At 41.8% G+C, this 12,552-nt stretch overlaps 1 protein-coding gene and 1 long non-coding RNA gene across 2 annotated transcripts; both read left to right on the top strand.

Annotated features, from left to right (window-relative positions):
* Nucleotides 1-1,702: 1,702 nt before the first annotated feature.
* On the top strand, nucleotides 1,703-3,685 carry LOC127530098 (uncharacterized). Its single transcript, XR_007936629.1, has 3 exons — nucleotides 1,703-1,775; nucleotides 2,754-2,796; nucleotides 3,615-3,685. It is a non-coding gene; the product is annotated as an uncharacterized LOC127530098 (long non-coding RNA).
* A 125-nt stretch (nucleotides 3,686-3,810) lies between these two features.
* Nucleotides 3,811-12,457, top strand: LOC127530025 (fibrocystin-L-like). Its single transcript, XM_051935593.1, has 5 exons — nucleotides 3,811-3,850; nucleotides 5,803-5,913; nucleotides 7,115-7,204; nucleotides 9,308-9,573; nucleotides 12,425-12,457. Exons 1-5 carry the CDS (start codon nucleotides 3,811-3,813, stop codon nucleotides 12,455-12,457), a joined length of 540 nt encoding a protein of 179 aa, XP_051791553.1.
* Nucleotides 12,458-12,552: the final 95 nt, after the last annotated feature.

The following is a 12,552-nucleotide window of genomic DNA, read 5'->3' as shown; positions in this document are numbered from 1 at the left end:
ACAAGCTCATCAGTTTAGACTCATCGTTTAGTCTGACGTGCGCACGTTTGGGAAGGAAACCTGACTAAGCAGGAAGAAAATGTCACGGATACTCAAGGAGAAAGTGTAGACTGGACAGTTAAAATGGCCGAGCTGGGACTGGGACTGTGACTGCCAGGCCGAGCTCCTCTGTGAACCGAAGTGACTGACTGCGTATCCTTATGCTTCTTCCACAGGGACACTCATTACAATAAGAGGAATGATCTTTACGGACGCATACGGCAGCTCTACTCGAGTGACTTCCAATGGCAACTCTGCCAGGATTTCAAGGTGATTATTTCCTGATTTATTGAATTTTTTTTTCCTCACCTTCCTTTCCTTTTCCGTTACCTTGAATTGTAAGCGTTGATCTTCCTACGTGTTTAGAATGGTTTGCACATCTGTATTTATATTTGACTTGTCCTGCCATCTTCAGAATGCGCGCACATCGTGGCAGCTGTCACTTGAGATTGAACAGTGACATGAAGTGACCGGCCAGCTCCTCACATTCTCCATTTTGTTTTGCCTTCCGGGAGTTAGGCAGTTTGAAGTTCCACTGCTTGCCAATGGGAGTGTTTAATCTCTCCTCTCAAGATTCTGAGTTCATATAAATACGACCACATTGTTTAGACACCAGACAACAAATCTTTTCAAAAGTCTGGTTTCTGCAAAAATCTTTGGTTTTCATTAGTGATGATCGTTGAAATCCACCAAAGTGTTTTGTGCAGCAGATTTGTTGGGCTTATTGATGACTTTTTTCCCAGCACCCCATGATGCCATGTTGGAAAGGAATGTCACCAGTTGATCTGTGCTGCCTGATTCGTATTACACATGCTCAGAACTTTCCAACTCACGGCGCTGCCCGTTCTTCTTGCACGCGTGAATAATTTATGGCACATACATGTATACGTGATGTGTCGTCCCTGTCGAGTCGCCAGAGAGATAAGGGATGTGGAGTACTGTGGACTTGGAGTTTAATTTGACTAGAGAGTGGTGCACAGTGGTGTAGCGGATAGCACTGCTGCCTCACAGCTCAGGTCACATTTTTGTCAACAATAATTTTTCCAACATCATTGAGAGAGACTTCCCAAGTCATTGAAAAGACTTTCACCATTATAATCCACTGAAAACTAGCTCAGTTTCTTCTTCCCCATTGAGTTCGCCAAAATTCTCGAACATTTCTGAGTTTTCACAAAACTTGAGGTGAAATAACTTCAGCTATTTGTCTCATCCAACCGCATGGCAAATGTTCAGGGATACATTTTTATGAACAAGGTCACTGGTGAACCCAGCAAATCTGCTGTTAAAAAACGCTGTTTGCAAATTTTAATAAATAAATAATAAACCAACAGTAAGGAGGCACGTGCCAGTAGTGTGCCACAGTGGCCGAGGTCATCTGCACCCAAAAATACCAAATTTCCTCTCTCATTCTGTGATTTAAAAACGTCTGAAACAAACCCAATTTTGTCTCCTCATATGCTTTAACACTGTTATTGCTAATCAGCCAATGAGAGTGCTGGATTTTCTGTTTCAGAGTCTACAATGGAGGAATGCCATGTGACCTTCTGTACCCGAACTCTGACAAACGGTATGATGTTTTGTGATTGGGCTTGACCTTCACTTTCCTGGCTTTGTGTGGCTCAGGTAAACCGTCTGAATGATCTCATTGTCGTTGTCCCACAGTTATGGAATTTCTCTGGACTACCAGTGGAGCTCCTGGGGATCGATGACTTGCAGAATGACAGGAACTTATGTTGGTAAGAATTAGTAAAGGTCACAGGTAACGTGGTCCTAAGATCTTCATAAATGCCTAAACCTAAAGTCTAGTATCAATTAAAGAAAAAGTATAACATGACTGAAATTTTAAAGTAGACCTTATGAGAAGAACCTGGCACTTGGAGACAACTAGCCAGTGTCCACATCAAGACAGTGGAAAGAAACCAAGAAGGCCAACAGAATGTCAGGTTATATAGTGCCCTGATGTGTGCAGTACAAGTCCATGGAGATTATGCTTAACCTCTCTAACTCACTAGCGAGGCCTCACCTCGAGTACTGGCTGCAGTTTTGCCCTTCAAGTTACAAAACAAAAAAAGAAGAAAAATTTGAATTGAAAATTACTGAATTATTAGTACTGTAAACTGTACACATATTCCAGTACAACACATTCATTCTTACTATGCATGAATATTTATTACTTATTCACAAAAACCAAATAATGAATACAAAACAGTGAACCGGCTTACTGGTGAGTCCTCTCCAGTGATTTTTTTCTAAATTATTTTTTATATATTACTTATTTAGTGATTTTATAATAATATATTTCTAACCTGCTGTTTATATTCTGTAAAGCACTTTGAGAAACATTCCTTGTATGAAAATGTGCTGTAGAAATAAAAATGTTGTTGTTGTTCAATGTGAAGTCAAGCAAAACGACCCCTTTGATTGGCTAATTCAGCGGATTACAATATGCAGGCTTTGGAGCAGCCCCTCCCCCTCAGGCCCCTTGTTCAGACAAAGTGAGCTTCTGTGGGAGTTCGAAAAGAGCTGCGTAGAAGTGTAGGTGAACACGGGAAGGTCTGGAACATCTTAGCCTTTAAGCCTTCCAAAGGTGTTTTCATCTTTATGGTCGTTAAATTAACAAATTCAAAGAATCTCTGGATACTGAATACTGTTAAGACATCATACTTAGCTGCTTGGTGTGAAATCCATGACAATAACACCTTCTGTTTTCATAGGCCACCAAAATGTCAGCTTCATTGTAGATGGTCCATACGGGAGGTAAGCTCTCATTTATGATTTCATCTAAATGATTTTTGAGAAAGCTACAGTGGTCAGTGTCAGGTCTACTCCTAAATCTATCTATCTATCTATCTATCTATCTATCTATCTATCTATCTATCTATCTATCTATCTATCTATCTATCTATCTATCTATCTATCTATCTATCTATCTATCTATCTATCTATCTATCTATCTATCTATCTATCTATCTATACTCGTTGTCTTCCATAACTCATAACCCGTTGTCTTCTTTTCATTGAATCTTCTGTTCTCCTCATCTGAAATAACCACATTTCTGATTCAGTTATGTGAATATGAAACAAAAGGCAACACAAACCCAGATGAAGTTCTCAGAAGGTACCAGTAGCCCATATCTTTCTGGAATGGGCCTTCAATGCAACCCCCTGCACTGGCTTTTCCACGCCCTTCTTTGCTGTCACTATGGCTTCCTTTCTCTCTCTCTCTCTGTCTCTCTCTCTCTCTTTCTCTCTCTCTCTCTTTCTATATCTTTTTGTCCTGGAGGTCTAGGACAGGCCAGCCTGGTTATGCCCTTGCCCTGGAAACTCTTTGTCACTTGGGTACCCCTATTAAATGTGACCATAGTCATGTCAATAAACCATCAGACCTGAATCGACTATCCAAACTTTGTTGAGGTGGCTAAACGGCCCAGCAGGCCACCAACATCATGTCCGTGAGTGTTTGTTGTCTTGTGTCTGCTGCTACTGGGATTTGTGGGTGTGTGTGTTGGGTACAAAGCGCTCTTGTTGTATTCCAGTTGCAGACTTACGCCATGTTAACATTTTCCCACCTTCAGGAGTCTGCCAGACGTGAGCACCTACTTTGTTTCATCTGCAAATAAACTGGCGATGTTTCAGACATATGCAGGTAAGGAAAGCTGCTAACTGAAAAAGTGCAGGATTCTTTTGAATTAATGGATTTGTAAACCTTTATCTTCTGCTTAGTATGTTTTATATTCCACAAATATACAAATTATATATATAATACTAGCCATGCCCCACGGCTTCGCCCGCGTATTAATGAAACAGGACAGTGAGGAAGGCCCTGCCCGGCTCCCTACTCTTGATGTCACGCTTCCCCCTTCCCTTGGCTTGCAGCCTCTGTCTCGGATTAGCACAAATATATCACTCCTGCAAGCAAATTCTAATACTTAGCGTAATGAGAGAAGTCTCAAAATCAACCGGAATGTTCAAGCAAATTATAGAAAAAACCCGATCTAAATCCATTAAGGAGTTCTTTCATTCGCTAGCTAAGCAGATGTAAAGTACCCCCTGGGGCTGGCACGTGAGTAAGGAAGGCCCCGACCCCCTCCCTCGGTCTGCTGCGTCTCTCTCGGATTTGCGCAAATAAATCAGTACCACAAGCGAACTATGATACTCAGAGTGATGAGAGAAGATGGAAAATCAACCGGAATGTTCAAGCAAATTATAGAGAAAACCCAATCTAAATCCGTTAAGTAGTTCTCTCATGAAAAGCGGATAGACAGACAGACAGTCGTTGTGTTTTATATATATATATAGAGATACATCGAGTGGGTTTTTTGGCTGGCACAGGAACACAAGAGTATAATTTACAGGGGAAATTTTTGTTGTTCTGCGGTGGGCTGACACCCTGCCCGTGGTTTGTTTCCTGCCTTGCTCCCTGTGTTGGCTGGGATTGGCTCCAGCAGACCCCCGTGACCCTGTAGTTAGGATATGGTGGGTTGGATAATGAATGGATGGATGGATTTTGGTTGTTATAAATTTGGATCTTCATTTCATGGGTGTGGCACGTGATGTCACCACATTGTTGGTATAAAAGATGACAGCAGGGGCAAGAAAAGAGACAGAGCAGAAAAAGGTTTAGGAATCCACCCTGTATATTGTGACAACAGCTAACCAAATAAAAGTAACACCAGAGTAGTTTCTGAGACTGACTAGAAAGGTGAGATGGTGGAATTTTATAGGTGGTGGGCAGGAAGAGGCGGGTCCATTGGTGGAAGTGAGGTCAGTAGGAGGGCGTGGTCAGGAAGGCAATGCAGGAGCTGGCTGTGCTTTAACTTGGCTTTGCTTCTGGTGATCTGTAGAAGAGGGAGAAGAGACATCAGTGCACTTCATCAAGCCCTGACTTTGCGTCTTACCCTCAGTTAACCCACCCAAGTGCACGTGTGTGACACGGGCATCGAGTCAAAAACTCAAACAACAAGAGGAAGCGTGTGTGCAAATGTGTTTTTAAGGACATTGTAAAAGGTAGGGTTTGGTTTGATAACTGTTTGAGTAAGATCTTCATCAAGCCTGGTTTATGTATTGACTTTAGTGATCGTGTGTTTCAGAACTGAAAAAGCATTAATATTATTAGTTTATTGTAATCTTTTATTCATTTCTGTGGCCATTTAGGAAGATGTTGACATTCATGGTGTTTTCTACCTGGGAAAATTAAACATTGATGTCATTCTCTTTCTCTCTCTCTCTCTCTCTCTCTGTTATTACACAGCACTATTTTGTTTAAGCATAGGCACCACTATTTTCGAGATTCAGCGTGTCCGTTTCCTATGGTGATGTGACTCCTTGGTCCTTCGGGAATACACGTCCTCTGATGTGATCAGTGTGACAACTTTTAATACGTCATGTACAGACCTGAATTATCCACGATCTGATTATCCTAGCCTATCCGAGAAAAAGGAATCATATTCAATATGTAGCAGAATTAAAATAAAATACTCCTCACATCATATTATTGTATCATGAACCAAATATCGGGATAATATCATATCGTGAAATTCTGGGCAAGCTAACCAGAGGGGCAAAAAGAGACACCTGCTTCCAGTCAGCCTCACAACATCCTGACGCAAGTCTACACTTTTTGGAGTTCACGTGTTCTTCTTAGCCCCTTTTTCCCTCTCATGTTTACTGAATAATAATTTTAATGAATTAATTCAAATTCTGGCCTGGGTTACCACAGTCCTAAATGGGACCTTCTCATTCTCTATAATCTTGTCCTCCTAGCGGTCACCAGCATATCACCATCAGCAGGAGGCTCAGAAGGAGGCGCCATACTAACCATAAGCGGCCAGTACTTTGATCAGATGGACGCCCCCGCCAGAGTGTTAGTTGGAGGTGAGTGTCGGCATTTTAATGGCGTTCATTTATTAGATTCATTTGAAATGATACGCTGTACTGCAGGGGCCATTCTGGAATGTTCTGCTAGGGTGGGATTTTGAAATTCTGGTTTGGGCTTATTTTTGTTTTCTCCAGTAGTGTTGACCTTGTGTACCTAATAAAATCAGTCAAAGCCAAGGAAGTGACACGAAGTTATCAGAGATGTGCATATGACCAGCAGAGGGGGTGCCATACAAACACAACCCCACAGACACGGCCCTGGGTGTAAAACTCACTCTGTTTCATTAAGCACCTTTACAGACTTTGTCTTCATTCACACGGCACAGTACAGCACCCAGTAGTGTTCTTCTTCTCCCCTTTACTCTTCCAAGGCGAGAGTGGTCCAGCTCCTCTCCTGACCCCAACTCACCCGGATGAGGCAGAGCTGCTTCTAGTCATCCATGACCCAGGAGTGCCTCTGGTGCCACAAGACTTTCCATTGGATGCACTTCTCGGTCAGGAGGAAATCCCATGGATTAGGGACCGAAATCCCTGTAGTGAATCCCAATAGGCCTGCCTCACGGGACTACAGCTCCCAGCATGCCCTGAGGATATCGGTACCATAACCCAGAGAAGTCACCATTTTATGTGTGGAGTAGGTTGCCTTGCTCTGTCACTCCATTGAACTGGTTTCCCAAGCGGTTAAAGATCGTTGATCAAGTCCTTTCCGGAATGCCAGCATATCCACTTTGGCCCTTCTCCTGGAGTTGACAGAGACCACCCAGCCTATTTATAGAACCATCTCAGCTGTGACACCAGCCCATGCTTGCCATCCATTACTAGAATAAAATACCAGAGATGGATATCAAATTGTATTAATTTTTTCATCTAATCAATGAGAATATCACTCATGTCCAGTAGCAAAAAGAAAATCAGCTACCAAAAAACAGAATGAGGCGAAAGGAAATTTGAACATTTTTTAAAATCAGCTTTTTTGAATCTTCAACACAATAATTCTCAGAATAATTGTAGAAATCAAACATTGTAAATGTGTCTATTATTACACAAACATTAGGAAGTCTATTCTCTTTGCAAATGAGGCCCTCCATTACTGTGGACCACATAAAATGTGCAATGGCTGTCACTTCCATAGGATTATTTGTTTATTTTCCCCCTATAAAGTATTTCCATGATTTTTAAACGGCCGTGTTCTCCACAGGTCAGAATTGTCCCATCCTCAGTGTCTCTGACAGTCAGATCACCTGCCGAAGTCCCGCTCAGCCGAATGACAACAGGACCGTCTTTGCAGGTGAGTCTCTTCGGAGTTGGTGCATTGAAGCTCACTCCTTGTCCACCATTTTCTTTTTGTTGTTATTTTCAGTTGAATTTTCTTTTTAACTTATTATTTTTTTTTCTATTACACCTCATAAGCTCCTTGTGATCCTCATAACTGATGTGGCAGTGGATTTGGTGTAATGACACAAAGTAAAAGCCATGTGCACCATCATCATTTTCCTGCCCGTTTTGTTAATTTCACACTTTTGCTAATCAAGCCTCTCTCTTTTGGATTTGGACTCGGTTTTGTGAAACAGCTTCTTAACGTTTACAGTGTAGTCAGGGGACGTTAAGCTTGGGCTATTTAACGCACTTGTGACCCTGCATCTGGAGTCCTGTGTGCAATTCTGGTCACCAATTTACAAGAAAGACATAGCAGCACATGAAACTGTGTACCAGAGAGGAACCAGGAGCATCTCAGGACTTGTTAGGTTATAGCATTAAAACTGTTGAACGTAAATCCAGGGAAGTTATTCTAAGACTATGTGATGCAGTAGTGTGATCACATCTGGAGTCCTGTGTGCAGCTCTGGTCACCACGCTACAAGAAAGACAGAGCAGCACCTAAAGCTGTATACAGGAGAGCATCCCAGGACTCAAGGACACATCGTACTGTGACCGACTCAGAGAAGTAAACCTTTTTAGTCTCGACAAGAAGAGACCACGTGGGCTTCTAATCCTGGTCTTCAAAGTTCTCAAAGGCATTGATAAAGCAGATCCAGCAGAATTCCTTCAATGAAGCAGTGAATCGCATACTCGAGGACACCTAGTGGAGACTAAGGGAATATGCCTTTAGGAATGAAGCCAGGAAGCACTTGTTTACTCAAAGAGTTGTGGGAACCTGGAACAAACTACTGAGTATTGGAGTTGAAGAAGAAACATGGACCATCTTTATAAAGGATCTGGATGTGACACTGGGACAGATGAGCTATTAGCTAAATGAAGAAGCATCAACTGGACTGAATGGTCTCCTCTTGTTTATCAGCTTTCTTTTGCTCTTTTATTCTTATGTAGTCCTCAAGAACAAAGGCACCTGGTGGGTGGGAAAACAGAAATGATAAGGATGTGAATAAAATGAATGAGGAAAGACAGAAGCAAAGTGTGGGATGAGCAGAAAGCGAGGAGAACCAGCTGACAAAGTGTAATTCAAAGCAAGGAGCAAAACCAAAGAAACAAAGCAAAGGTCCAAGGACCATGTCTTCTACGGGTTATGATCCGGGGTTTATGTTATTTTTTTATGGGTTCCCCTGAACAAATATTGAAAAGGTAATTGGGCATTTTGTGACCCAAAGATTTATTTTATGATGATTTGAAAAAGTTTTTCTACGGGCTTGTGTGACGTCACCGTGGTGGCCCTATATAAGTCACCCTGTGCAATTTCACAGTATATGACCCCATTTGTATTGTGCTTTATTATCTACCTGGTTTAGAAATCTGCTCTGATTGTTCATCCCCGAGCTTTGATTGATGATTCTGTTTTGACGCCTGATCAGCCTAATCCTCATTTTTGACTTTAACTTGTCCCCGACTACATTGAACTCCCAGTCGCATTTGTACTGTCACTGTTAGAGTCAGTAAATTTGGCAGCACCTTTCAGACCGGAGGTCCTTACGTCACACATGACAGTCACCTTCAGGAGGCCAATCCTGGACTACGTGTATCCTGTTGTGAAAGGCCACTTGGACCCTCTGCAGTTCACCTCTTGGACAAAGACTGGAGTGGAAGATGCCAGGACAAAACTGGCAGCACTCTAAGGGTTGGGTTTTTTCGGTTCCTACACTGCCTTCAACACATCTGCATGTCAATCTTCTTACCGCTATAATCGCTTCCTCTCACACCAATGACAAAGCGAAAGAGTAGCAGAAGCATAGATCCAAAACCAGGATTCTAGAAGCTGTGTGCTGCCATCTTATTTAGGAGCAGTGACGACTACCTTGATGCTTTACTTATGACCTTCAGGTTGGGCTTTTGCTTTTTTACTAGTATTACATTTTTACCTTACATATCTAAAAGTTTTAATTTGCATATTTCTTGGAATCATGAACTTTCTTCCTCCATCTCATTACTTTGTGTTCCAGGTGGAAGGGGCCTGAAATTAGAAGTCTGGAATAAAACCACTCCACAAAATCTGGAAGACATCATGGCGTACAATGAGAGCACACCCGGCTATTACACCACGTGGCTGGATTCGAGCACTTACAGCTTTCCTTACAACTCGGACAATTTTGTTTCCCGCCTTAGTGGCTTCTACGTCCCAGCGGTCACAGATGATTACAGGTTCTACCTGAACGGTGGTAATCTTGTGACCCTTTATCTCAGCCAAACTGGGCTTCCCAAAGATAAGGTAGGAATGACTTATCTAAATGAAAGCAAATAAATGTAAAAGTGTCACACCTGTGGGTCTGTCCCCTCATAACTGTCACACAAATCGTGACCTACTCCTCGAACGTCACTGATAGACCTATTTAATACAAATGTTGTTTTTATGTTAGAACATTAGACCATTAGAAACAATGTGCTGAGAACAGGCCATTCACTCCAACAAGCTCATCCAACCTACTCATCTGAGTTTAACAAAATAACATCAAGTCGAGGCATGAAGGTCCCCAAAGTGCTATTCTCCACCACATTCCTTGGTTGTCTACTCCACGGGTCTGTGGTTTCTTTGCGTATAGCAACACTTTGTAACATTAGTGTGATATCTGAACCTGAACATGTTTCCAACCACGTCCCCGTGTTCTTGTTACAGACAGTTTCCAACCGTGTCCCTTTACTCTTGTAAAGATGGTGCGATTGCCCTCTCACTGTCACATCACATTCTCTAATTTTCTACCCAAGTTTTTTCTTCTGCTGTTCCAGTTTTTCACCTGTGTGCAAACTGGCGCAGGGGTGTGTGTGTGAATGGGTCCTACAGCACCCTGTGGTCCTATCCAGGCAAGGATCCTACCTTGGGTTTGATGTTGCTGGAATAGGCCCCAAGGCCCCATGAGCACAAAACAGAGGTGCAGTCTGAGAAGGTTCAGCCATGTCATGTTTACATAGGTGCAGTATGAGACTACATTAAGTGAGTAGTGAGCCCCCTAGTGGCTAAGAGGCTCGAACCTAAACTGCAAGGCAGGGATGACACAGATGACCCTTACTGGGGCATTTTACATAACAGTATAAAAATGTTAGAAATATGGATGTTCTGATGCAAGACATGAGCTACAATGTTGGAAAGGAACGGGGAGCAGAAGATGGGAGAAAACCGTAAACCAGAGAGCAAGCAGATGTTGAAAGGCAGTAATTGTATGTTAGTCAAATGTCACGCCCAAAAACGCATTTTCAGAAAACAAAGCCCATGGTTCGTAAGTCCATAAATATGAAAATCAAACTCTAACCTGCAAGCCAATTGAAAAGGGCTAATCCACAGTCTTCGACAATGCTTTCTCGTGTGACACACTAGACTCATTTTCTTTCATATGTAGACATTTTGCTGAGTTGCGAGACACACATTGTGGTTGTTCCTGTTGTACGATGTCCACTTTGCCAATTAAGATGAATGTCTTGGTGATGGAAATCCTAAAAATCCGTCAGGGTCACGGTGCATTTCTTCTTGGACATTGGTGTCTGGATATTTACAGCCTCATCATTGTCGGAACTCAAGAAGCTCCCAGAACTGCTTGCCATGTAGATAGATAGATAGATAGATAGATAGATAGATAGATAGATAGATAGATAGATAGATAGATAGATAGATAGATACTTTATTAATCCCAAGGGGAAATTCACATGGTCACGTAGAAAATATGCAGCACGTTACATTCAAAAAATGCAGTGGTGACGTCAACAAGAGGTGTCACTAGAATTGAATTTTTCCCCAAGCCAAAAACAGCAGGTCAGGTCGCGTTAAACATCAAAAACAACGGCGATCGCGGTTTTGCAGATTGATGGATTTGTTCGTGCTCCCCGTGTTATTCAGTAACATTACACTGACTTGCTAAAGTGTCTGTAGGAAAGCATCAACAAAAAAAAAAAACAAATGTCGGACGGCCTCCTCCACACACCAAACGTGAGTCAAACGTCAGTCAAAGACTCTCTGACCAAAAGCAATGTGGTTGTTGCTCTTTGCACTCTTTTAGTTTGCTAGATCTCGCTTCTTGTGACTTCTTTTTGTTTCCGAAATTAAAATTGAGACAGATGGAACAATCGCAGGAAGCTCTAGACATGGTGATAAAAGAGAAGTGCAGGAAATGCTTCCACAAATGGGACAAGTGGATTGCATCTTAAAGGGAGGATTTTGAATGTGACTAAAATGGAATTGCTGTGAGTTGTATCAAAAAGTTTTGTTTTGTTTTTTTTTTTTAACAATTTTGGGAATTTTAAAATGCTGTCTGTTACACAATCACTTGTGAACTCATGGGGCTAGAACCTTGATATTGGTCTTAATTGAAAGCTTATGACCTGGTGTGGTCTGAAAATTTTAAAAAATGTCAGTAGTGGCAATCCTGACAAAATGACCTGCTCACTTCTGTTTATTACGGTAATGGGATCGCGAAAGCATATGACATGGCAGAAGGAAAAAGAAGAGCAACAACGTATGCTGAGTGTTAAGCAAATCACGTAAGCTGGTTATGTGATGAAGAACAACGTAAGAGAAAGAAGAAGAAGAGCAGCAACATCTGCTGAGCATCAAGTGAAGGATACAGAATACAGGAATGACAAAGATGGAGAAACCCGTGCCGACAGTCAAGAGGATCATCAAGAAGCGTGTTCAGAAATGATAAAGGGAGTGGAAGCTCTTACTGGCCGGAGAGTTTACTGTTATTCATATCTAATCTTTAGTTGTGTCACCCACCCACCTTCCAAACTCAAATGGCTCTTTACTGTCCTTTCTAAAAATAATGTGCTTATAAAAACAACATCCAATTTTTGAATTTATTGTATTTGTTGATCTTGAAACACTGAACTTTTTTAAATGTACATAAAGGATTGCAAAGTGATCTGTGGTTGTGAGTTTACAGCAAGGTGATCAACCAACAAAGTCATAGCCACCATAATGGCAGGAAGACGACGAAGAGCGGCGACGTCTGCTGAGCATCAAGCAAATCACAGAAGGGGCATCAGGAGATGTAGAACAGGAAATTATAAGAAGAAGAAGTTAAAGATAAGAAACTCCTTATTCTTAATATGGCTTTTATTGTGTCTTATTTTAGGACAGTGGGTCTGCATGTCTCAATAGTCACTAATAGAGACTTATGGCGACCGGTACATTTGATGTGAACACACTCTGCTAAATTAAGTAGCAACAACACATAACATTCTTACACCTGCTTAATCCACT

The sequence above is a fragment of the Erpetoichthys calabaricus genome, chromosome 13 (assembly GCF_900747795.2).
Source record: "Erpetoichthys calabaricus chromosome 13, fErpCal1.3, whole genome shotgun sequence".
Classification (NCBI taxonomy): Eukaryota; Metazoa; Chordata; class Cladistia; order Polypteriformes; family Polypteridae; genus Erpetoichthys; species Erpetoichthys calabaricus.
This window is presented reverse-complemented; position numbering and strand designations above follow the sequence as displayed.

Coding starts and splice junctions, on each gene's coding strand:
- LOC127530025 (XM_051935593.1), top strand. CDS start 3,811: ATGCCCCACGGCTTCGCCCGCGTATTAATGAAACAGGACA. Junction 3,851..5,802: donor CGTATTAATGAAACAGGACA/GTGAGGAAGGCC, acceptor TTGTCCTCCTAG/CGGTCACCAGCATATCACCA. Junction 7,205..9,307: donor CAACAGGACCGTCTTTGCAG/GTGAGTCTCTTC, acceptor TTTGTGTTCCAG/GTGGAAGGGGCCTGAAATTA.